Source organism: Uranotaenia lowii, chromosome 3, assembly GCF_029784155.1.
Source record: "Uranotaenia lowii strain MFRU-FL chromosome 3, ASM2978415v1, whole genome shotgun sequence".
NCBI classification, from domain to species: Eukaryota; Metazoa; Arthropoda; class Insecta; order Diptera; family Culicidae; genus Uranotaenia; species Uranotaenia lowii.
The window spans coordinates 279,412,089-279,438,441 of NC_073693.1; the positions used below are offsets into that span (position 1 = coordinate 279,412,089).

At 34.4% G+C, this 26,353-nt stretch overlaps 1 protein-coding gene across 3 annotated transcripts in view; it reads left to right on the forward strand.

Annotated features, from left to right (window-relative positions):
• The window catches only part of LOC129757322 (uncharacterized), a 49,854-nt gene extending 23,831 nt beyond the window's left edge, over nt 1-26,023 (forward strand). For 2 of the 3 annotated variants that reach the window (XM_055754508.1, XM_055754509.1), the window contains exons 5-7: nt 21,146-21,239; nt 24,951-25,275; nt 25,819-26,023. In XM_055754508.1, coding sequence (XP_055610483.1) covers nt 21,146-21,239; nt 24,951-25,275; nt 25,819-25,962 — 563 coding nt within the window. In that variant the 3' untranslated portion in view covers nt 25,963-26,023. The remainder of the gene's footprint in view (nt 1-21,145; nt 21,240-24,950; nt 25,276-25,818) is intronic. The other variant, XM_055754510.1, reaches the window with a different exon arrangement.
• The last annotated feature ends 330 nt before the right edge of the window (nt 26,024-26,353 follow it).

Here is a 26,353-nt window from a genome sequence, read left to right on the forward strand (position 1 = left end):
CCTATGTGGTTAGGCTTTATGCCATATTTTGTTGAGAATACCCATGTGGATAGTCTACATGCCATATTTAATACATTGAATTTATTTTCTTATCCCTTTTATAGGTTTTCAAGTTTCTCAGGTATATGATGAAATCTGCAAAAAAGGCTAGGCATAATTTTCCCGTCTGTATGGATAACGTGCCTCTTTTAAGCCTTCCCCTTTTCTGATACCTGAAACCAAAAAATAAAAAAAAAGCTCTCTTGATCGGACATTGTCCAACAAAACAGCATCTCAAAAGGATTAAAAAGGAAGAAAAATATATACATTATTTATTTACTTGATCCTGATAACCTGGATCAACAATGATTTGTCACTTCAATCAATAGAACGAGCTTGATATCACAAAGTAACACGGCGTAACTACTACAGTAGATCAACCAGTGGTCGCAGTGAGCTCTGCCCTACAAAAACACACCCAACATAAAATTTAAAAAACAAATCCAGAATTGAAGAAGGGATCACTCTGGATTACTTTCCACAATATATAAAAATATTAACCTGATATTTAGTATTGTAAAATAAAAATTCTAATTCATAGTTCTTTATTCTTAGAAACATACATTGAGTTTTCGCTTTGCTGGTAAAAAAAAGTAAGCTAGAACATTAGATTTTTATTTCAGTAACGAGATATTGCTTAGTGATCAAGTCACCTCAGAGATCAAGTCTCCTCACTCTTCCCAACTATCGTTCAACCCCTTATGTCTGAATTAACTTGTGTACCAAATTTGATATAAAATCGTCGTATTTCACATTGATTATGCGTTTTTAAATGCAATTAATCGTTTCCTTATACAAAAATTGAATATGGGCTAAAATTAGAAAAATGTGATATTTTTTCCACATTGATTTGAGGCACTCTAATAAATATGCATTTATAAGGCTGTTTTGAATGTTTGCCAATAGGTAACTCGAAATTTGTGCTATTTTTTAAGATAAAAGATTTTAGCTATTGTTGACAACTACCGAAGGCGCACTGTTTACATTTGTCTTATAACTTAGCAGCATCCTTTTCAGATGTGTACACTAAAGCTTGTTCGCTATCTGGTTGGAGTTAGTTGTTGATCAGAAATAGCCATAAATCATAAAGCAGCGACAGAATAAATACTCATCACTGGAAGTCCACCATCGTTATTTTCTCTGTAGTAAGCATGCGTATTATTGGTAAAATTTGAGAGAAAATCGGTTGGAAGCCAACTCAAACAACAGTAAAAAAGAACGAAAGAAATTGCAGCATCTGGCTGGAATCTCAAGCTGTGCTACTGGAATCCTGGAAAGGGGCGTAGACTCTGGCATCAGAAAGAGAGAATTGGAAATTTAGAGCATAAAGGATGCGAAGGATACGCCCATTATCGCTCTCATTTGAGTAGTTCCATTTTCCTCCGGCCATCGAGATGTACAGCATCTGGTCGCGTGTTCCTTTTTGTTGGGGGAAAAATAATCTGCTGGCGGGTCCAGGGATGACTTCAAATTGGTTGCGGATTGTGTCCACCAACAAAAAAAAACTTACCTCCACTGAAGAGCAGAATGTTTTCTCACGCCACGGGTCCTCGAATATTAGGTCTTAGACCAGCGAATCGAACAAAGTAATTTCTTGGGGATTTATATGATCGGTCTAATCAGAGCTCGGACAGATTGAGAGAAAGTGAGCTGCAAAGGCTGATTGAGTTCGGGGAGATGAAAATCATCACGGCAATTATTCAATTGAGAGTCGATTTTCTTGCTACAGAAACTTTTGCTCTAGGCACTAATCTTAGGGTAGGAGGACTGTGGAGTTTGTTGAAATTACGGAGGAAACTTATCGAACAAAGCTACAATACTTCAACGTTATATTTCCGTGTAGGTGATTCCTATCCTGTGGTATTGTTTCTTTTTTCACATCGAATTTGAAACATTTTTAAATATGCATCAATTTGATATCTGATATGAATTATCTACATTTGAAATGATTTTAACACATGTTAACCCTTTATTTCAATGTCACTCCAAAATATTTACTCATGAGAAACCTTTTTCACTTTGAGTAAGAAAATTTTTTTTTGAATAAAATAATTTAAAAGCATTTATCATACACCAACTGCAACATTGGTTAACACAATTGTGGTTTGCGAACCGGCTCATATGAATAGATTGATTTGTCTACCGATGTGTTCGTACGAGCTGAGTACCTATGACATGACAATTTAAACATCCGGCAATCGAATAAAGGTAAATTCAAACTACCAGGCGAATAATGTTGGCCTATAGGATAATAATCCGTTTTCTGACTGACGATGCTACAATCAGGCCCTCGGAAATGTATTTGTTTGAAAATGAACCGTTCATTTTCACATAACACCTATTATTGTCTCGGTGAATCGAATCGAAACATAAATTATGATATTTCGCGGAGCTCTGCTAACGATTAGCATTACTCCGGAAGCGAACATTTAAACTGTCGTTTTAGGATCAATTTATTGATTCGATATTTGAAATAGGATTGGTGGATTGGATTATTCGATGAATGGTGTTTTGTTGTCAGGAATCAAACCCAATGGAAAACGACAATGTTAAACACGAGCTTTTGTGACTGATTTCCAGCAACACAACAGTTGAGTTTGTAGATTGTAGGTTTAAGTTGTTATCCTTCGTTCCGTTCACTGTAGTAGGGATTTAATTTCAATTTTCCTTTAAAATTAAATTTGTTAAAATATTTCAACTAGCCTTACGAACTACTAGCTGCTTCCCCATAAATGCCAGTTAGTTTCAGTATTGTGTCTAGTGCTTTCCAAACAATGCACATGAAAATTCTTGTACCGTATGCGACAAGCAGTAAGACAAATCAGCACAAAATTCCCGGATTCTGTATTTTTATTTCATCACGGGGGCACACCATCCAAGAGTAGCATAGTAGACAAGCTCGGTTATCATCAACTGGATTGGAATATCCTGCCGGAGAACAAGACAAGAGAAGGATGAGAAGAGAAGGGAAAAGTGGTTGGGCCAATCCACCTCCGTCGCCGCTGGGATAGGATCGTCCTGGGATTTGATTCACATCCCATTGTGCGAGAGCGAGGGCGATGAAAATATGCTGTGCGAAAAGGGAGATGAAGAACAACAAGCTGAGCCAAGGCAGGACCATCATCAGGAGCATATTGCACAGATATATTTCGGTATCAAATTCAGTTCATTCTACACCATCGCGCCGTTCCGTCGTTATCGCAGCACAGGATAGAGTGTTGTTGCCAACAAAGTCGTCCTTGTTGGCGTGAGTTTTTGTGTAGAAAATCTCTGTGGTGTTGAAAATATTCCTTTGCTATATACTTCGCTGTAGACGGATTTACACAGTACGCTACAAAAAACGGCTTGTCTTCAGTTTAGCTTGTGCAATAATTTAAATTCATCCGATGGGACTGATGCCGTCATCGCCGTATCAGAAGCACTGGCATCAAAGAGATCCAATTTCTTGAAAAGATCCATTCAGCAACCCTCTCAACCCCGTTTCCGTGTATTGATTTCGAAAGCCAGAGTATCCCTGGGATACGATCTAATTTCACTTTCACTATCAACTACCACCACACAAGTTGGTAAGGCACAAGGATCTTCGTAACCTTGAACGATAGCATTTCCTAGTAACTTTTCTGCAAGGACACCAGACCGGTCATGGTTTTACCATCCATCTCTATCAGTCTCGTTTATTGATCCGATGCAGTATTGGAGTAGCTGCAATTTTCACCTCCCAGAGCTCACCGCACATAGAGATTTCCAGAAGATTACACAACTCCTGCACGAGACTCGAATCTAGTGGAAAAGCCATTCACCTACTATCCTACCTATTGGCAGCTATTGACTACCAACTGAGTGCAACTGCAACTCCACAGCATCCATCATCATTTACAAGGAATCGTGTGTCACCGTCTTCTCTACCTTGGATTTGCACACGTAATAGAATGCATTCAATCTCATTGTAGCCTAGGAAGACATACACTCGGACCGGAACACATATGTTAAATCCATCTATTCCTGGTGGCAACCATCTTGACTAGACTTAAAACGATCTTCAAATCTATAAAAAAAATATATAAATCAATTCTGCCCTCCGAGCCGAGCGTTGAGTTGTACACACATTTTCTCGGAAGCCATTCTCAAATTCCCCTATTTAACGACATCATTCGTGAAGAAAGCAAAGCGGAAGCTGACTGAAGTTTGCAAAATCAAGTTCGTTGCCCGGATCAACCATCGGTACCCAGGTTCAGTGGTGTGGAGCCAGCCTCCGTTTGAAATCGTCTTTACACCGAAAGAGTGAGAGAAAGGAGATCCCTTTCTTGAGCAAACATTATTGTTATTCGCAAGACGCAAAATAACGAATTTAAATTACAACAAAATTTATGAATCTATTTATCCTGAAAATGTTCGGTGAGACCAAGGTGTTTTAGATTTTTAAAAATCTTCGACTGTCACTAAGAAAAAAAACTGTGAGTTTAATACAGTGAAGATAACTGTTTCCTGTTGCGCTAACCCGACGGAAGAAACAATCGAACGGAATACTTCAAAAGCCACAATGATGTACAATCGCAGGCATAATAACATGCACTATTGTGGAAAATTCAATTACGGACAGTGTAAGTAAATAAGCATATCGTTTTTGAAAGCATTTGAAACTAGATATGTTGTCACACATAACTTTTTTTTAAAAATTATTTCATGCATACACAAATCACAACTTTCATCACACTAGGACATAGGTCGGCAACCTAGGGCCAAGATTGCCGTAAACACAGAAAAATCTCTAATTTCACAGAATTTTGATCAAATTTTCATCACAAAATCTGTGTCTAAGAACACAGAATTTTGAAAAATTCACAGATTTCACAAATTTTTTATTCTGAATGGGTTTCCAAAATTAAGATTTTTTTTTAGTCATTATAAAATTTAGATTTTTTTTACTTTGAATTAAAAAAGTATAGATAATAAGATATGTAATTTTAATTGATTTTACCAAACTTAAATATAAAAAAGACACAAGCATCACAGAAAACCATCACAGAATTTTTGGGTAAAATCACAGAAATTCAGAAATTTTTTTGTCGAAAACACAGAACTTTTTTCGGCAACCTTGCATGGAGCTCGCAAGCCGCATGCGGCTCTTTAGCCCACTGTGCAAATATTATATACTAGCTGATCCCGTACGAACTCCGTTTCGCTTTCAACTTAGAATATTTCATTAACAGTTTGTATGAAAGTCAATTGCCAAGTATTTTCCAGATGCATTGTAAAGCAGTAATTGCAAAAATATTGGACGATAACTTTTTCTGTCGTCTGCAACTAATTTGAAATCAGGAATCAATTAACCGTCCCAACTTCTGTGCATAAACATCGACTCGATCGTTGCATAACAACGCAATTATTGCCAAAAAAAACCACCAGGAGGCCTCTTTTACAATCTTTGATATCTGAAATCGATTGCCCTTCCCTTAAAACTCCCTTGTGCAAATTTTCAAACCAATTCATAGCATAATAAAGTTGAACCCCATTTGTCGACCCCAATGTATAATAACGTGAATATCGCAAACACAGTAAATATTTAGTATGGACGACCCCTTTCGCGGACCGCTGACTAAGAATTTTTAAAATCGGAATCAAATGTTCGTCCTTAATAATTCCTATATGCAAATTTTTATCTCAATCCGATATATAATAACGTCAATACCACAAAAATATTGATAAGTAACATGGACGATCACTTTTGCCGGCCCCTTTTGCTAAATTCGATACTTAAAACCGATTGCGCGTCCCTCAAAACTCCCGTGTACCATCTGAATCCGATGCATAATAAGGTCAATATAGCAAAAACAATGAATAGTTAATATGGACGACCCCTTTTGCCGACCCCTGACCCAAAATGCAATGTCTGAAATCAATTGGCTATCTCTCAAAACCCTCATGTGCAAATTTTCATCACAATCCGACGAAAAATAACGTCAATATCGCAAAAATTATATTTGTCTTGTATGAAGAGAAAAGGACAGAATTGCAAAATAGCATTTTTGAAGCCTAATTTTACAATTTTGTTTTTGATTTTCACTCGTTTTGAAACATCAGCATAGAGATCAAGATTTTATTTATCATTTACCGTAAATGCGAAAAAATGACAAAAACTTTAATCAAATTATATATTTCCAAAACGTGTGTATATTTTTTAATTAATCGAACACAAAAGTTGAGCAGCTAACAGGAAAATTAAAGTTTATCATTTACAAAAACGTAGTTCTTAGATAGTCTTTGTTTTGTTATGACTCTCATCAAATTTTATATTTTAAATACACCATCACTTTTTTGGCCTTCTATGGAAATTGATCAGTTACAATTTCCAAATTTGTATTAAAATTAATCAACCATTACGAAAAATATTTACAACTGTGACGCGTAACAACATAAACACATTGGAAAAACTTCAATCCTTTCCCAATTCTTTGAATTTAAAACGATCATTTCAATGTATCTGAATATACCTCATTAGTATTGCAGATTGCCCGCTTTTAACCGGGCTTGCCGGTTTTTCAAAGAAAAAATTGGGAAATGTCCGGTCCGGTTGTCCGGATATCCAGGAAAAAGGCCCGGTTTTTCCCGGTTTTATTCACAACTTTTACGAAATTCCAAACTTTCAACTTGTTTAAGCAAAAAAAAATTCGCATGCATTTTTTGAGTTGTGAGATAAGATTTTAACGCCGCTTATGTGGCTTGGTAAAAATTTCGTGTGTTTACTTTTTTTTCTTTTATCGGAAATATCTAGATTTCAGCTGGATATGCCCGGACTGGATACGTACAGATAAAGATCTGGAAAGCTTACTCAAGTAATAACGGGTTAAAAAGTGAAAAGATACATGAAAATCTAATACAAAAATAAGAATTGAGAATTAAAAATAAAAGTATGTCAGCTTTTCAAACTCGAATCAGCATTTAGAATGAATGAAAATTCTGAAAATCTATTTAAAAAATTAATCACAATCTAAATAGTTGTAATCAATAACTCAATTGGTTTTTACACCCCGAAGCAGTTTTTTTTATAGTTAAATTGAATGTATTCAAAAAAGAATTAAACCTTTGAGTCTATGAATGCACTTAAAATTTCAAGTGTGATGCCTGTAGTTAATATTTATCAAAAGCACGCAAATTTTGAACAAAGTTTCATTAATGGATATAGTTTTTTATTCATTTTTTATATAGAGTTAAGTTGATTTAATTTTTTTTATTAATTTTGTTTTGAAACTTTATAAGTATCTTTGAACAGTTTTTGCGTATTAAAATGCACCGTTTCTTTATTATTTGCCAGATATTCTTAATGAAGGCTACAAAATCACATTATTACATATCTATACCTACTGCTCAAACCACAGATATTTTCCAGTAATCTAAGTTTAGCAAGCATTGATGGATAATCTCTACACTGTATAGAAATTCATTCTTTATTCGATTGAACGCATCATACTGAAGAATCACATGTGAAATAAAATGAGATTTTTATTTTTTTTTTTTCGGATGTATAAAATTCTGAAGACACGTATGCATGATTTCATAAATTTTGAATATTCTACCAGTTGTCAAGAAATAAATTTTTGAAGATTAAAATTTTCGGTTATATAAATTTCAGTTGAATTTAGCCTTATATTTCTGGTTTTGAGAAGGGTTAAGCTAAATCTGAGGAATGTCATTGATAATTTTAATAAATTTTCCTTCCCTTTACTTCATTGTTCTATAAGATCTTCTTTGCCGAAAAAATTATGCTAATGTTAATATGTTCGAATCTTTCAGTTTAACATCATGCAAATATTCATTTAAGCATAATATGGATTTAAATTCTTGACTCGATATTTGCCATCGCATAAAAATCGATATAAAATCAAACCATGTTAGAAGAGTTGACAATCCAGAAAAGAATCCTTGTACTTAATGGGATACAGATTTAAACAGGCCCGAATTAGCAGTCGGAGGGATGGGTAATTTTTCTCGAAATAGGGAGGGAGGTTATGCACATTTTTTTTCCATATGCCGTCCCAGAGAAAACAGTATTTTAAACATATACCTAAAGGAATTGAAAATTAGTTCAGCATATTTCCACATTATCCGGTTTTATACGGGCGTGTTCAAATATTCAATTTTAAAATTTAGGAAAGTTGCATTTCGGCCCGGTTAGCCAAAAATCTTAGAAGAAAGCCCAGTTTTGGCTAGATTTATTCACATTAAATGTGAACATTAGTACATAGCATCGGAAGAACACAGTAACATTAACCAGCGTGTGTCTAAATTGTGAATTTTAATTTTTTAAATAATGTCATACTGCATGCATGCAAATAAAAAAAAAACAACATAAATACATACTGATTTTACTATTTAAATCAAGCTCCTCATTAGAGTGCCCCAAATGACCCGACTTTTGAAAAAGTTATGCGCTGCAGGCTAAAATTGATCCTAGGTCTAGTGCGAGATCTCATGCCAAATTTGGACTAGATCGGATCACGGGAAGGGGTCGCTCAACGAGCCTGAAGTTTGTATGGGATTTTAAGACATTTTGTTCGGGAGAAACAAGAAAAACCAGTTTTTCATCAATAACTTTGGTTTCTTTCGACCGATTTCTTTTGAAAATGGGTTTTCTTGGAGCATAGATTATGACAAATATTTCATTCGAAGACAGCAATTTGATTCGAATTAAGGTAAAAAAGTTATTAAGCTTAAAAAATGGGCTAACTTTTTTAAGAGAGGTATTCATCACGGTTAATGCTGCGTCGAAATGTTCGAACGCCCCGACTCATTAACAATGATGAATACCACCCTTAAGAAAGTTAGCCCATTTTAGAAGCCTAATAACTTTTTTATCTTAATTCGAATCGAATTGCAGTCTTGGGATGAAATATTTGTCGTAACTTGGGCTTCAAGAAAACGTGTTTTCGAAAGAAATCGGCCGGAGAAAATCAAAGTTATCGATGAAAAACTGGTTTTTCATGTTTCTCCTGAACAAAATGTGTCAAAATCCCATACAAACATTTAGGCTCGTTGAGCGACCCCTTCTCGTGATCCGATCTGGCCCAAATTCGGCATGAGATCTTGAACTAGGCCTAGTATCAATTGTAGCCTGCAGTGCATAACATTTTACAGGTTTTGAATTTCCCATACAAATTTGGGGCAGTCTACTCCTCATGCATACCAATCTTTATCATAACACATACCTACTACCTAGTTTTATCATGAAACATATCAATTTTACTACGCACGAAGTAAAACAACGCATTCTTTCATTGACAATATTACTAAAACGCAGTCGAATTGACTATACGCAGCCAAATTCAGCACATGGTAAAATAACTATGGGTGAGGTATTTTAAACAACAAAACATATTTATTTGACTGAAAAATATGGTTGCCTGTTGTTCATTTAAACCACGAATTTTGTAGTTTTACTATGCTTTTCTTTTGAGTGTATCCGTTGAATATTTCACATATTTCATTGGTAAATTTTCCTCATACACCCACAAAATAAATTCTCAAAAACTTTCAAAACAAACCCAACAACCTGCTTACAAATTTCGTATTTCTATAGTGGTTTTATAAAAAAACCACCCGTTAGAAATTTAACAACAGGAGTGGATGTAGCATTATATCCAAGATATCAAATTTTCAAAGAATTATAGAAATAATGATGATTTATCCATTTTTATTTTGAGTTTAAAAAAAATATTGGAAAAAAAAATTACAGACATCCGTTGGGTATAGTGACCTTTATCCCTATTTCTAAAAAAATAAACGGTGCTTTTAAAACATTTCTTAATTATGGAACGCTCTGTTATGGTATGAGCCAACTTGGTTGAATGATTCAACTGAATCAAAGCAATCGAAAGGTTCCTTTTAATTCAACCACGGTAAATGAAAAGTTCATATACCAGTATTTCGATAGCAACTTACTACCTTCTTCAGTGAACGTTTTCGGGAACGCTATAGAAAAGTTCCAAGCTGGCAACCGTTGGTAACTTCAATGCACTCGAGTGACGAACTTCCTTCTAAATAAACTATCAGGACAAAAAACACTCAGATTTGCTCTCGATATTAACTGAAAGAATTGATCGGAAGGATTAATATCTGACTTGATAAACGCGCCAATAGGCTTTGTATATTTGTAACAAAATCCCATCATGTCAGTAGAAACGTGGGTGGCTTTGCAAAAAGGGTAGTAAGAGCTTTTTTTTATTTCTTCTCCCACTACCCCATCCATTTACTAACAGAAACGCTCCCAATTACGAACAAAACTAATTTCGTCCGTAACAAATGGCACGCGTTCATAAAAACAAGTTATTGCACACTTACATTTTTTTCTAATCTTGCTCTGTACAAGAAAATGGATGGATTCCAGTTCATCGTTCAGGAGTGGTGATAAAAATTCGTCAGCCTGTCGGAATCTTTCGGCCGGAGTGAGGTTCAATAAAACATGGCCGTGTTGTTGTAACACTGGAAATTCGATTAGCAGTTCCGCCAGTTTGGCTATTTCCGCCTCCGTACGAAAAATCCAACCCTAGAGTGCTTCTTTTATACTGCCAAAACGCACACTCTCACACAATCCGCCATGATGCAAAAGTTATCTTAAATTTGGTTTTATGGAGATGGCCGATGACGATGTTTACGATTATGACACATCGTTCGAGGGCAAGTGGAAGCAACCTGAAGAGATGAGATGGGATTGGATTGGTTTGGGGAGATGAAGAAATCCTCCCCTTTCTCGATTGAAGACGGTTCTTTTGAATGGAGCAATTTTGCCTAACTTTGCCACTCCACGAGAGGATGCCATAAAGCAATATAAACATGCCAATATTTGTGAGCAGAGAAGCACTAGAAACTTTACTTCCGGTGGCGTTTTCTTCAATCAAGGGATCCTAGTTTGAGTTCATCTGAATTGTTTTAAAATGCAATGCATTTTAGAATATTCTTTTATGCCATAATATTTTATAATGTGACAGCTACAGACAAACATCAAAATAATAAAGGATTCTGTTTTTGTTACTAAATATTCCAGACTGTTAACAATAGCTGCTTTGTTCTGAAGTTTTTAATCAGAAAATGCTGCGTAAACAACATCAATTTGGTGTGCACGTATAGGTGTGGGTAAATTATTGCGAAAAGGAACCATTCCTCAATTTTACTATAGATTGGATTTTTATATGGAACCTAGTAAAAATTTCATCTTTATTGTTTTACGACTTACACACGGGTGATCCTGTAGGTTCAGCTCAGCGTTCCAGTGGAAAAATAGGGACTAAATGGACCAACGAACCAACGCTATATTGCGGTTATGAGTGGGATCAAAAATCCAATAATCGTAAAATAAAAGGAATGCTGCTGTTTTCGGAAGTAGTTTTCCAGATGGCGGTTGGGATGGTCGGTTGTATGTTGTTCCATTTTATGAAAAATTTAATATCGGGGATGGCTAAATTTACATCTCCAGAGAGTTTTTCTGGTCTAGGGTGGAAATTTTGGTTCGGCAACTTTTAGGCAACATTTTCCGTTCCACTGCTCGTGGTTCAGACAGTTAGTACTATTTCAATCTTCCATAATTATGAAAGTTTCCATTTTTAGAAAAGTTCCACAGAAATGGTCTATCCTAAACCAAAAATCATTCAAAGCTATTTTCATCGATGTTTGTGAAACCAAGTTTCGTGATATTGAAAAACACTTTCAAATTTCAACTAATTGTTACAGTACCTTTGAAAGATTTTTTTTTAGCGCTGATGTGGTCTAGTGGATAGGCTGGTGCGAGTCTGGTAACCCAGGCGTATTGGGTTCGATTCCCGGTATCGGCAAGAAAATGGATTCGAATCCCATAAGTTGCCGATAGGTGAGATGCTTGGGGAGTAAGTAGAGGCCAGTCTCGAACCCACCCTTGTCCTTCCTCCTACTGGTATCAGGAAGGGTTGGTATGTTATCTTGAACTGCATTCTATCCATATCCAGCCGGAATGGATATAATGGGTCCAACCAACGAACGTCTCAAGATCGCTTACTATTCTACGCTGCCTACTCTAAACTTTAAAAATAAAAATTCTTTCCAAACTATCTCTAATTTTCATTTCCAGCGTCAGCTTCCCGAGCTATTTAAACGCCAAAAAAAAATTTCCTTTGAAGATTTTTTTTATTTACTGCGTATGCGAACATACGGGACAAAACTTTATAAAAAAAAACTCTTATCTTTTACCTGATTTTTATCAGCAATTCATCATGACCTTGACGTTGGGGCTAGATAAAGAATAATATTCAATAGCAATAATACTTAAAAGGGAGTTGAATCCTCAACGTAAGGCAACATACACATTTTCCGAGGTGCAAATATCTTAACACATTAGAAACATTAGAAACACAAAAATTCAGCATTCTATTTTTTCAAAACTCGCTGAATCAAATTTTTCAAATCCAGTATCTTTGAGTTACTGAAAGTATTCTGTTCAATTTTGTAGACGAAGTTCTATTATTAAAATTATAACAATTTAGTCATCCTTCTTAGAGTAGCACGGCAAGCAAAAAAACGATATTTCTCGTATTTAGTCCACAATGTGTTAAGAGCTAGTTTTGAATACATAATTTGGGAGCGCTGATTTCAAATATGCAATAAGTTTTTTCTCAATCAGATCTTGTTTTCGAGGTAACTTTTGTTTACAGGTCGAAATTACTAAATGAGTTTTGCACTTTTTTCACAGTTTTTGAAATTAAGCTTTAATTAAATGATCAACTTTCTCTACGACCGCGACGACCGTACTTTTTTTTCTAAATTTTACCCAAATCGGCAAAAACTGGGAATTAATATTTTAAGAGGAGAAATCACCGTGAATTTGTTTTATGAAATGAATTTGCGGCTTTATCGGTGAGGGTTAAAGAGTTGAAATGAAAGACGGATAGAAGATCAGAAGAAAATTCTAAGGTGGTGAAAAGAGCGAAGAGCATTTGAAATAGAAGCTTGACCACATGCTAAATTCTTTGTCCCGCATCAATTAACTGTATTGAAGAAGTAGTACCCAATAGAGAAGGCACTACATTTTTCGATACAGTTAATTATGGATGGTTCGACCGCCATGTGAGTGTGCACATGTGCCGAACGGACAAAAAATTTAGCATGTGGTTGCTCTGTTAAGTCTTCTATTGTGCGAAGAATTTCAAATGCTCTTCGCTCTTTTCACCACCTTAGAATTTTCTTCTGATCTTCTATCCGTCTTTCATTTCAACTCTTTAACCCTTACCGATAAAGCCGCAAATTCATTTCATAAAACTGGGAATTAATTTTATCGCGGGGGCCTCAAAATAGTTTTTTTTTTCAAACCCATTCCAAAAAATACTTTCATATAACAGTTATATCTTCAATAAAAGAAGTACAGGCCTCTTTCGATTTTTGCAACACGCCCGAACACATTGTGTTGCCAAAATCGAAAGGGGTTTTTTAACTTGTTAACTTGTTTTTTTTTTACTTGTAACTTGTTTTACTTGTTACTAAAAATGAACTGTTGTTATTACCATTGAAGTCTCCTTTCGTCAATTTTTATTTTTTTTGTGTCACGTTTCAGACACATTTTGAATTTTTTTGTTTTCTTTTAAATGATTGTTGTCATAATTGAAAGCGGCAAATATAATGTAATGTTGTTTCAAAAACCCATCCATGCCAATATCAAGCGGAAAATTCTGAAAAGATCCATTAAATCCAAATTTCAGTTGAGTTTTATTCATAGACGTTATAACTATCTCCAAAAAATCAGTTTAAAAAAAACTAAAAAATGTGACTTTAAATAGTTTCAATTTTTTTGTGGACGCTTGGTTTGTGCTTTACCGAAAATAGAATAATTATTTCCTTCATGATAATTGTGAATTAGTTATTTTAAAATTTAGAATAGATACATACATAACGGTAGAATTCAGAATCACAACTCAAGGCCTCAAATCAAATCAATATCATAATATCAAATCAAGATTTAGGAAATAATGCCTTTGCAGTGAAAATATGAAGTTTTGACGCTGGTGATTGCCAACCTTGCCAACCAACGATCAAGGTTGCCGAAATCACAGAAAAATCTGTATTATCACAGAATTTTGTGCAAAATTTAGTCACAGAATCTGTGTCACAGATCTGTGTCAAATTTTCACAGAATTCACAGATTATCTAAATTTTGAACAGATTTCCAAAATTATAGATTTTAATGTCACTTTCGACTTTTTATTCCTGATTCCAATTCATTAAAATATGAAATCAATGTAACGTTAATTGATTTTTTTTCTATTTTAAACGTAAAAAAGTTCAAATTTGTTGATGTTTCAAATGATTTCTCAGTGAAATTCATAAAAATAGAAAACCGTCACAGAAATTTAGGTTCAAATCACTGAATTCGAGATTTTTTTTTGTCAAAAACACAGAATTTTTTTCGGCAACCTTGCCAACGATGATGAAAAATGTCATATCAATTCAACATACACCTGGGCAATCGCAACCCTAAAAGAATGGGTTGCGATTGCCCAGGTGTATGTTGAATTGATATGACATTTTTCATCATCGTTAGCAAGGTTGCCGAAAAAAATTCTGTGTTTTTGACAAAAAAAATCTCGAATTCAGTGATTTGAACCTTGGATTCAATACTTGGAAAATGCTCGATAAATGTCTGGTGAACATGAAATATTGACTGAATCTAAATCGATATCAGAGCCAAAGCAGGAAATACCATATTTATTACTCAAATTTAAATGTTTATTCTAATTTCATATCTTTTTCATAAAAAAAAGGTTTCCAGTGATTTTTTGATTTTTTTTTTAATTGGAATGCAAAATTCAGAGTATGATTCTAATCAGATGAAAAAAAAAGTAGACTTGATAAGTAGAACTGTTTCACCTAGTGAATATGAAATTGCAAACATGAATTAACAATGAACATAACCTTTCTACTACATGGACTAAGAGTTCGTTGAGAAAAACAAATAAAAATTTTACCTTTATTGCAACATTTAGAAAAGATTTAAATATAACGAATTATACTTCTTCGTCGCCTGTTTATATTCGACATTATATCCGGAAATATAGACAGTGCCAACCTCGTCGAAATGATACCGTATCATGTCCCATCTCGCTCTCTACGGAATTTTGAGCCTCTAAGAACAATTAATTATGGAAGAAACGAATTTTACAACCCATTTGATATATCGTGTAAATTGTTTAATCAAGTTTGTGTTTGTTTTGATTATAATATAAGTAAAGATAGTTTTAAGAATAGATTAAGAAATCAGTCTGAATGATATTAAGTTGTCGAAGACCGTGAACAATAAATAAAATAAAAAAAAGAAATATTTATGTCACAAGAATTCAGAATATTAGCTTGAATAGAGGATAATTTAAAAAAATAAATGTCTGATTCAAAAATATAAACATCGAAAGTTTTGAGAACCTTTTGAATCGAATTTCAAATCTATGACTGCAAATTATAGTAGCTTTTCCAAATATCGTAATCAACCAAAGTTTAAGTGTGAACTGAAAAATTGTATCGTGAAATGTGGAAAAAGATTTAAGAAATATATGGTTCGATCCGCTGTAAAATCAGAAAATATTTGACACAATAAACGAAGAGAAATGTTGTTTTATGTATTGTTAAGTAAGCATTTCAGGTTGCAGGATTTATCTAGAATAACCCGGGTTTTCAAAGAAAAAATTAAAAGAAGTACGATTTTTTTCACTTTTCTCATGAATCTCGGTAATGAAAATTGCATTTTGCTCGAAATTGCTTTCGGGTTTCGACTCGAGAAAAAATTGGAATTGAATCTACAGATGTTTCAAGTCTTTCTATAAAAAAATATTCACATTTGCCTGGCCTGAAAACGTGCTTCAATAAATAAGGAATGCTTACACTAACACAGAAACAATTTATTTGATTTTTTCGCGAACCAAGAATCGATTAGTATTATCGGTTAGATAATACGAGAAATGTTTAATTATTCCCAAAATTATAAGTTCAGTGAATTTAAAAAAAAAATCTGGTCTAAGTTATACCTAGTTCCTTGCAATAAATTCGCCGTAGCGCAATGGTTTTCTATTGTTCGACTGCCAAGCCATTCCTCATCCGATCATAGATAAATATAAAGCAAAACGTCATCTTTTTGAAGGCTTCAGCAGTCTCCCGATTCCATCGAATCCCATTCAGGGCTGGTAGCGAGTCACTTTTTAGTGACTTGGTCACTTTTTTTGGGTCAGTCACTAAAAAGTCACTTTTTTCATCATTTGGTCACTAAAGTCACTATTTTCCGAAAAATGGTCACTTTTATCACCAAAAGTCACTTTTTTCACCGATAATAAACCAATGGAAGAGTAATTTGAATTGCGCGTGTTAATATTGACGGTAGTAACGGTAAATTACTTGATCAGTCAGTCAGAAATTTTTTTCGCCTCCGGAAAAATTTCGCCTCCGGCGGAATTTCGGCATGAATCACCCTTGGCTTGAGACATTTCGATCTAAGACATTATTTGACGTTCGTGAATTGAAACTAACTTTGATCGTAGATTCTAGTTTTTAGTTCAATCAACCTTTTGTATTGGAACTCAAAACTTGATATACAAAAACTCTATCTCGCCTTTAGTTAGAATGGGTTTTTATTAAGAAGTGTAACTAAAATTGAGATTGAAACGAACCATTTTTTTATGAAAAAAAAATCTTTTATGTCATAACAAATGTTATGATGATATGAAATATTCTTTAAAAAACAATTTCAGACTCAATTTTATTTCGTGTTTTTTGTTCTTCTAAATACTTAAAAAAAGGGTTGTAAAAATTTACACAAGGCCACAAAAATTACATTTTTTTTTAGGTGCAATGAATTTAAACGGTAATTTCAACTAATTTGGGTTCCCCGAATCTAAATATGTATGCAATATTTCTATCAGCTTTTATATTTATTATTATTTATTTCGTCTTTGGTTTAATTACCGTACAGACTGATGACTTAAAAACTAGGAAATTCTTCTTAAGCCTATTTTAAAACGACGTTTGCACATATTAAAATTAAACAAATTATACACTAAATTAAAAAGTTCACAACACTTGTCAATAGGGTGGTTTTGGCCATAGGCAGTACGGTGGTAAGGAATTGAAAGAAACTGACGTTGTCGAAGTGTTCTCGTTGGTACATAAATGTTAACACGTTGTAGAATGTAAGCACAGTCAATACGGTTGGTCAATGTGTCGAATATAAAACCTTGCAGCAGTTCGACGCGCCGCTTTTCGAGTGAGGTTAGACATATCAGAGCACACCTTTCCTCGTACGGTGGGTTTGTTATTGAAATGAAAATAATTTAAAATCTTTAGAGAAGTTTGTTACTTTGATTTATCGGCCTAGCGGTGAAAAGTGATGTCCTTTTTAGTAGGGACATCTAAAGATTATGAAATTTTTTTTTTTTTATATAGATGGATAGAAGGTTAGAAGAAATGAAAGATGGTGAAAATGAGCGGGTAGAATTTGTCTAGAAGCATTACCATCACATACCAAATTTTTGTTCCTCACGAGCCTACTACTATGAAGTGGTAGATACAGATAGAGTTGCATCTACCACCACACATTAGTAGGCTTAGCGTGGTCCGCCCCACAAGCGAGAACTTGTAGTTCGTCCGCACTACAAGTTCTCGCTTGTGGGGCGGACCACGCTAAGCCTACTAATGTGTGGTGGTAGATGCAACTCTATCTGTATCTACCACTTCATAGTAGTAGGCTCGTGAGGAACAAAAATTTGGTATGTGATGGTAATGCTTCTAGACAAATTCTACCCGCTCATTTTCACCATCTTTCATTTCTTCTAACCTTCTATCCATCTATATAAAAAAAAAAATTTCATAATCTTTAGATGTCCCTACTAAAAAGGACATCACTTTTCACCGCTAGGCCGATAAATCAAAGTAACAAACAAAAATTACGGTGGTTAATCTCTTCATATCTTTAGAGAAGTTTCTGCACTTTCTTTTTACAAAAACTCAAATCAAAAACATATTATTTAGAAATAAAAGTTTTATATGAATTAATGAGCTTTAAATAGAATCAAGTTTTTTTTTACACTTTCGGCTGTGATGTCAAAAATACTTGTAATGACATTTTTCCATAATCACATATCTATCAATTTTACTAGTTATAAACTCTTTATTACCATGAAACATGTTTATTGAAAAAACTCTTCCTGAAATGTTTTTAAAAACTAATCTTTTTTATTTCCATACTGTTTTTTCATTTTTTTAAATAAATCTTCCGAGTTTTATTGTACAGTTTTTTTTTTTTCAATTTTATAATCAACTTGCCGGATATTTTTTTAACCAAACTTTTTAAATTTTTAAGACATATTTTTAACAATTGTTTCCTTGTTTTTAAATTCTAAATTTTCGTGTTCTTCAACCATAAACCTTTAACTCCAAATTTTAAATAAAAAAAACATAATTTCAACCTTCTGTTCTTTCAGGACCCAATATTTTAATCAAAAGAGACAAAATACTCAGAGTTTGTAATTCAAAGCTTAAAAACCTGCGATTGAAACTTTAAAAACTTTTTATTAATATTTGTTATATGAAATCATATTTTTGGATCGATCATAATTTTTAAATTTATCTAAAAAGTTTGAAAAATTGTTCTAAGTAGCAACTTTCAAAATAAATTTGAATACGCAGTGTTAATAACAAAAGTTTTGAACTCATTATTTTTAATTTTTTATCAGTTTTTATCATTCACATAATTAGGCATTTTCTAACATTTCTTTGTCACTGTAGTTGAACATGGAGGATTTTACTTTATTAAAGGTTTTATGTCGGGCTTCTATAACTGGCACTTTTAAAATAATTATAAATATATTCTTCTTTTTATAAAATTAAATTAAAACATCAAGCATTGAATAAATTCTGTTCAAAATTCATTTCTTATTCATTAATCGGTAATTTATATTTTAAATCGTGATTAAATATTTTTTGTTCAAATTAAAAAATTACAGCGGAATTTCTCACTAAACTTCCAGTTAAAAATGAGGAAAAGAATTCCAAATTTAGATGAATAAAAATTAACAATTATTATCATTTTCCTAACATCTATTCATGCTTAGTTTTGTACAAGATTTGATATTTATTTTAGAATTCAGATATTTTTTAATTTTAAATTTGCTAAGAAATTCTTTTGAAACTAATTTATTCCTTACTTTCTTGACTTATCGAAAATTTGAAACATTCATTGTAATATGTTTCCAAAATTTTGTTTATCAGTCATTTTTTTAGTGTTTGTGTTGAACATGAGTGACAAACGGTGTAAGAAAACCCTTTCCTTTTCAATTGTTTATTTTTGGTATTGTTATTAATTTTATCTAAATTTGAATTTTGAAAACCCCCCCCCGGAAGGGTCCATCGCACATTTTTTGAACTTCAAAGTTATTTTTTCGTTCTACATAGTCACTATTTGGTCACTTTTTTCGGTACTCAAAGTCACTATTTGGTCACTTTTTTTCAAATTTTGGTCACTAAAGCCCCTACTATTTCATTGTCAAACCGCTACCAGCCCTGTTGTCAACATACGTACCATATGTATAGAATGAAGTGCCCCTCACACGATCGACTCGCTTCGGTGAACGAGAAGATGCCAAGTTTCTAACCGGAATTCATCCCACAAACAATTTGCTACGATTTCACTTTTATCCTGACTTGTTCGTCGGAAATGTAGGTACGTTGCAGTGATATCCTGTAGTTTTTGAACCCGAAAAGAGAGAGAGAAGCGAAAAATTCTTCCCCACTGAAGACGACTTGCGCAAGTTGATTTATGATTTTATAGCACCACGTTCCCAAAATTGAAAAGTCAGATTGGGGAAAAAAATGTTGGAACCATAAAACAACTTTCCAAGGATAAAAATTAGAGCACGCACATCCTAACAGTTCGGGAATGCTGTGTTGTTTTTTTTGACATGATGCAATAGCATAGTGAAAATATGCATAGAAATCCGATATATGCACAGTTCGAAAAAAGTTCCCATTCTTGTTTTTTTGGCTCATCCTAAAAACGGGTGCAATAAAGTGGTTTGGAATTTGGCTTCCCTGTTTGGTTCGGTTTGATGCTAGATTAAATGAGCCGAGTACTAGGTTTGGCAAATCCTTTTTTATTTTTCATCGGCCTTAGAACCGGGCGACGATGTTTGAACTGTTTTGTATCCTGCTGAGTGCATAAAATTCCTGGCCATTCAATTGTAAAAATATTTTGGCTTCTTGGAAGCTCTGAATGTTTTTTTCTTTCTTCTAAAAACTTCATCAAAATGCTTTCAGATACCAGATTTACTGGTAGAGGTATAGCCTAACATTTTCAGTCACTTTAGGTGTTATTCCGGTTGTATTTTCTGAATCAGAAATGCTCACAGAGACAATCTGAAATTATGAATTTGAATAAACGTTTTCTTTTTCAATAGCAAATCTAAAATAATCTCTTAAACCATCAAAAAAAAAAAAATAACGCCAAAAAAATTTCTTACAATTGGTTTCGTGATTGGCCTGGAATGGCAGAAATCAACGATTTGGAAATTGTGTGTCCATGTAGGTACCTACATATGTATGCGAGATGAAAAAAAAAACAAACGAGAAATATTTTCCACATCTCAAAATATGTGTCCCTTGATGTCTGCTGCTCGGTAGATAGATGATATTTTTCCCTCCCCGCTACAGGGATCAGAATTTATATTTCCAGCTGGTGGTTTGTACCTACACTAGATATTTATGTGCTTCCTCAGCGTTATGGTTCTCTCGAGAAAATCAGGGAGCCATATTTATTCCGACATGGCTTATATTGTTTCCCTCTGCACTGCTTTGTGAGGGTGCTTTTGATTTTTCGGGGGTAGACGATGCTGTATTTCACATCTTTTCAATTTATCCCCGTCCGGGAAAACAGGGCAGCTGAGAGGTGGGATGATTGAGAAGCCGAAATCACAAAATGGCCGAGTTCTGGGAAGCGAAAGCTGCTGATTTGGGTTTGCTTTCCAACATTTTTTGTTCGCATTTGATATTTCCTTGCCATTTATATAGATTTTATTCATGGTTTATAAAAATAACGTTTTCCTTTATTTTTTCTTTGCAGTGTCATCTCCAGATAACGTCCAGAACCACCACACGTATGTTCAGTATGTCGATTCCGATATGTATACTACGGCTGGACAAGGTCAAACACAAATGTAAGTTCATTTTGTTTTAAAATCATAAATTACTGTTTTTAAATAACATCATTCATTTTTCCAAAAATCTATACATCTCGTGTGAGCTTTCATTTCGTCGCAATTGTTTTGCATTTAAAATATTTGTAATCTGGACAACAAATTCTATATGCAAAAAACAAATTTTAAAGTTGTTTTGATAACTTTTGCAGCAGTTTTCGGTTGATTCTTAAGATGTTTCATACGTCGAAATGAAAGCTTACTCGAAGTATTAAAAAATAATTTCTGTTTGTCTGTTCCCTATAGACTCGAAAACTATTGAAGCGATTTGCGTAAAACATGGCAGATGGGGTCTTTTGGGGCCGGCGAAGGTTCCTATAAAAGATAAAGACCCCTCCCTCTCTTTGAAGGGCGGAGGGGGCCTCCCAAACTAAATAAACATGATTGAACTCGAAAACTAATTATTCAAATGGAGCCAAACTTGGGGGTTTATTTAGTTTCGAGGAATGGGAGATAGGAAGTAAGGAGGGGGTTCCCCTTTTATTTGCATAACTCGAGAACTTATCGTGTGAATGATACCGAATTTGGCATGAGGGGGTATTTGAATACGAGAAATGTGTTTATTATAGTTTGACAACCCTCCATTTTTCCAGTGCAGGTTGAGAGGAGGGTTTTCATAAATTTTTTCCGTAAGTAGATAACTGCTTAGCTGCAATTTTTACATGTTTGGTATTTGGATACGCACGGAGAAAATGTAGATTTAACAGCCAAACTAAGCGTCTACAGGAACATAATTTGAAAGGGATTTATTTAAGCAGGGAAAATCCATTGTTATTTTCAATTTCTCAATGAAAAACTTTTTTTTATGAAACGCATGTTTATTCGATTTGGTCGATGGTCGAAATTTGCTGGGAGAAGTCAGCCACCAAGGCCCTGAAAGAAAAATTGGTCCCATTAAAAGTCTGACCGAGAGTACCTATAATGTAAACATTCGAAAAACTTACGCAATATCATTGATTTGGGGACGGCTATCTGGGGTTGTTTTCGGTGTTTCAGATTGGCCCCTCCGTGAACTAAAGTTACACCCGCTGCAGCTCATTGTCCAAAGTATCATAGTTTGAAACAAAATGACAATATTTTATAAAAAAAGCAACTTAAAAAAATAGTTTTAAATTTTCGCTACTTGGGGACGGTCATTTTTTCAGAAAAAAACTCAAACATCTAATAATTTTTCTATTTTTGTTTTAAATTTCCTGAACCAAATATAGAAATTGCTCGTTCGTCTTGGATATCTAAGTTTGCTGAACAATATTCGAGGTCTAGTCAAGCATCAACGACATTAGAGAACTACTTATCAAATAGAATATGAAAAAAATAGCCGAATCTGCCAGCTGTTCGATTATTATAGCGAAAAACAGTTGAGAAAAACTGTACAGCCGAATCAACTTTGCAACAATGCCAATTTATTCGTCGGTATCGATGTTGATTAAGCAAAATCACGGATTCAACCAAAAATCTGTGATAGGGAAGGGCCAACCATGCGGATTTTGATAACTTGTAGACAAGGTTGCCGAAAAAAATGTGCGTAAAATGCTATTACGATTATTTGGTACCCTTCCCACCTTCGAGTGAGGAGTTGGGATGAGGAAGGGGGGCTCTGTACAATTTTATGCATAACTCGAAAACCAATAGAGCCATAAGAATCAAATATGGCATTGGAGGGTGTTCGTATTACTTGAGGAGACCTTTCCGTCTTTCCAATGGAGAGATTGGAAGGGGAGAGTTGTTGCATATCTCGAAAACTGATCAAGCTAAGGACATTAAATTCAGCATGATACAGTTTTTGGATACGAGATATGTTTCTATGATTTAATTTGGTACCCCTTCAAGCTCCCAATAAGAAGTAAGGAAGAAGGAATGGGGCTGCCATACAATTTTTTGCATAACTCAACCGCAAAATTCAAAAAAGTGGTGTTAAAACCAAACTTTCAATCAATGAACCGTCAAAATTGTTTCAGTCACATCAGATACATTTTGAAAAAAGGATTGGAAGGTTGACGTAATTTAACTCATCTTGGCACCTTTAAATTTTCGAAATACGTAAAACAGACTTTTTGATAAATTTTCATAGAAAGCTGGTTTTCGAACATTTTTGTCAATTAGCAATTTCCCAGATTTTTTGACAATTAAATTCAACTTTGCACTGGATTTTGAGTACATTAACGCATGATTTCCGCAATAAATTTATATTCCATAGAAAGTTAATTTCATACCGATTATAGTAGTGTAGTTCCATAAGCGCTGCAAAACTTTACAAAAATATTTTGAACCAAAAGTAAATCCAGAAAATTTACACAAACGCTTGCGTGATTGTCCGTTTTCGATCACCCGTCGGTATACAAAATTTGAAAAGGTTAGTTAAATTCAGCGTGTTTGGCACAGATAGAAATAAGTGGTACGACACACCCTATGATTTGGTCGTTTTTGCCGCCAATTCCACCCACTTTAAGAACGACCAAGCAGCTGCTAGCGGTAGTTTGCGCTAAATTATGAATATTCAGAAGGTATTTCACGTTTTTATTTATCATATTTTTGTAAATTATTGCAGCGCTAAAGTAATTACACTACTAGAATCGGTAAGAAATTGCCTTTCTAGTGAATTAAAATTAATTGTGAAATCATGCGTTAATATACTCATAGTTCAGTGCAAAGTTGACTTCTGGAAAATTGTGAACTGACAAAAGGTTTGAAAAACAGCTACCTTTGAAAATTCGTTAAAAAGTCTGTGTTTCGTATTTAGAGAATCTAGAGATGCCAAAATTTGTCAAATTACGTCAACTTTCCATTTCTATTTTCAAAATGTATCTATACTGTGACTGAAACAATTTTAATACTTTTTTACATTTTGCGTGGTCATAATCCTAAAAGAATTTAAAAAAAAATATATCCTCATGCGCAACGTATTGCATCTAACTTCAGCTTTCTTGGACACTAAATGAATTTATTTTTAACATTTCGTGGCTATTTCTACAGATTTCTTTCCGAAGCATGTTTTTTCGGATTGTTTTTTCTTAGACTTTGAATAACGGAAAAATGAAGAGTTGCAGCTGAATATTGTCTGCGAAACATATTTGAGTTACATTTATACAAATCGGTTAGGAAACAAGAGAGATATATTGGTTTTGGTCAGGAGTGTCAAATTGACACTCCAGGGACTGTTTCGGGTAAAAACTTCAAGGACGGATGAGGGTTAAATCTAACGGATCTAAGGCTGAAATTTATACTTTACGCGACCTTGAGCGTTTAGGTTTTTAGCTCCTTAGCTAATTGAAGAAAAATAGAATCTAGTGTTTTATTTGAATATTTCAAAACAGCATCATTTCTCTAGCTAAATCCACGGGATCTCGAACATTGAAAATTCAAGTGTTCTGATAAACTGAAATAAACTTCAAAGTAAGGTCGATTGAATTGTTGCAAATCTGAGAAAAAACAGATAATTTAGCATAATTCATGTGCGCTGTAGTGTTTCTTGTACTTTCAATTAACTTTCCTTGAGAACGATTCATCCCTATTATCACCAACGTATATTTTTATCATTAAATTTTAGAAAAAAAATCGTTTTAACAAGCATTTGTTAAAACAAAGAAAACTATTTAGTTCAGATTTGCTTAGTTAAAATTTTAAACGAAAAATGATTGATTTTTTTTTTTTCAATAAACCCCACTTAAACAGGGCTTATCCGGTGTATGCAGTGGGCGATTACAGTTCAACTGCCGGCGGCCAGCAGTACTACGCAACGGGAGGTAATGGTGGTGGCGGCGGAAACGGAACATCAGGAGGAAATGGCACCGGCGCCAGCACTTACAGTGCTTCCGGTAACAGTTCTCACTCGTCGACCAGTAGCAATGGAGGAGGTGGCGGTGGTGGTGGCGGTCCTGGCAATAGTTCGAACGGAGGAACAAACGGCTCCGGTCAACAGTACATTGTTCCGGTCGATGAGGCCACACTGCTCGGAACCAATGGTGCGCACCAGCGGGAGTCACCGCAAACCATGACGGTAAGTGTGATCGAATGATGCGGTGGGACACTCCATGGCACACAACTTGATAACCACAAGCCGTCGGTTGCCAAACGTAAATTATTTTGCTTATCCAAGTGGATGAGGTCGCTTTTCAATAATATCAACGATCGTCGGCTTTCCGATGATTTTATCAGTTGCCTTTTTTTGTTCGAATCGGATCCTCCATCAATTAATTGTGCCTGCTGCTAGGCTACAAGCTGTTTTTTTTCGTTTTTATCAATTCTCCCGAATCACTTTTGCGGTATGAAATGCTGGCTGGTTATCCTGTAAATACGAATGAAAATCTCTTTCGTTTATTGTGCTTTCATTTAATTAACTCACATTCAGTACGCTTCATTATTGGTGATTCCTCTATCAATTTCAACAGCTTTATTCATGTTTAATTTTTGCAAGAAAAGTGGCTTGATAAAAACAAATAACAATCAACTTAATATTAGGTGTTGATAATTCTTAATCATCATAAGTTTAGCAAATTCTACAACTAATCTGCTCTCCATTGCTTACTAACACGATTCCAAGGATGTGGCTTCATATATTCAATCGCACCAAGTATCGCATCATTCTAACTCAACAACACCTACCCCGGATATGGATTCCACCCCTAATCTCAGTCATGCAACTCGAGTTTCACCAGCGACGGTAAGATTTTTCTTGCATTTTTGAATATTGTTTAAAATCGAATCTTTGTCGAGTCCAGGTTGAATAAATTAAAGGAAAAATTAACGTTACAAGACTATACATTTTTAATCGGAAGTATTTTCGTTTGAAACATTTACCTACTAGACATGGGTTTTTTATGCCAAAGGAATACATGTACCTACGTGCAAAAATGATGGCAATCGGTTCTTTATATTCTGAACCACAATTGGTGAAATTTTCATATTCTTAATATAAAACAAAATTGTTTTTGAGTTTTGTTACGCTTTTTGCTTGAGCGAACCTTACAACTTTTCGAAACATGTATGGAAAATCGGACATTATGAAGCTTTAGATCAGGCATGTCAAACTGGGGGTTCGCGGGCCGCATGCGGCCCGCGGCCTATGTCAATGCGGC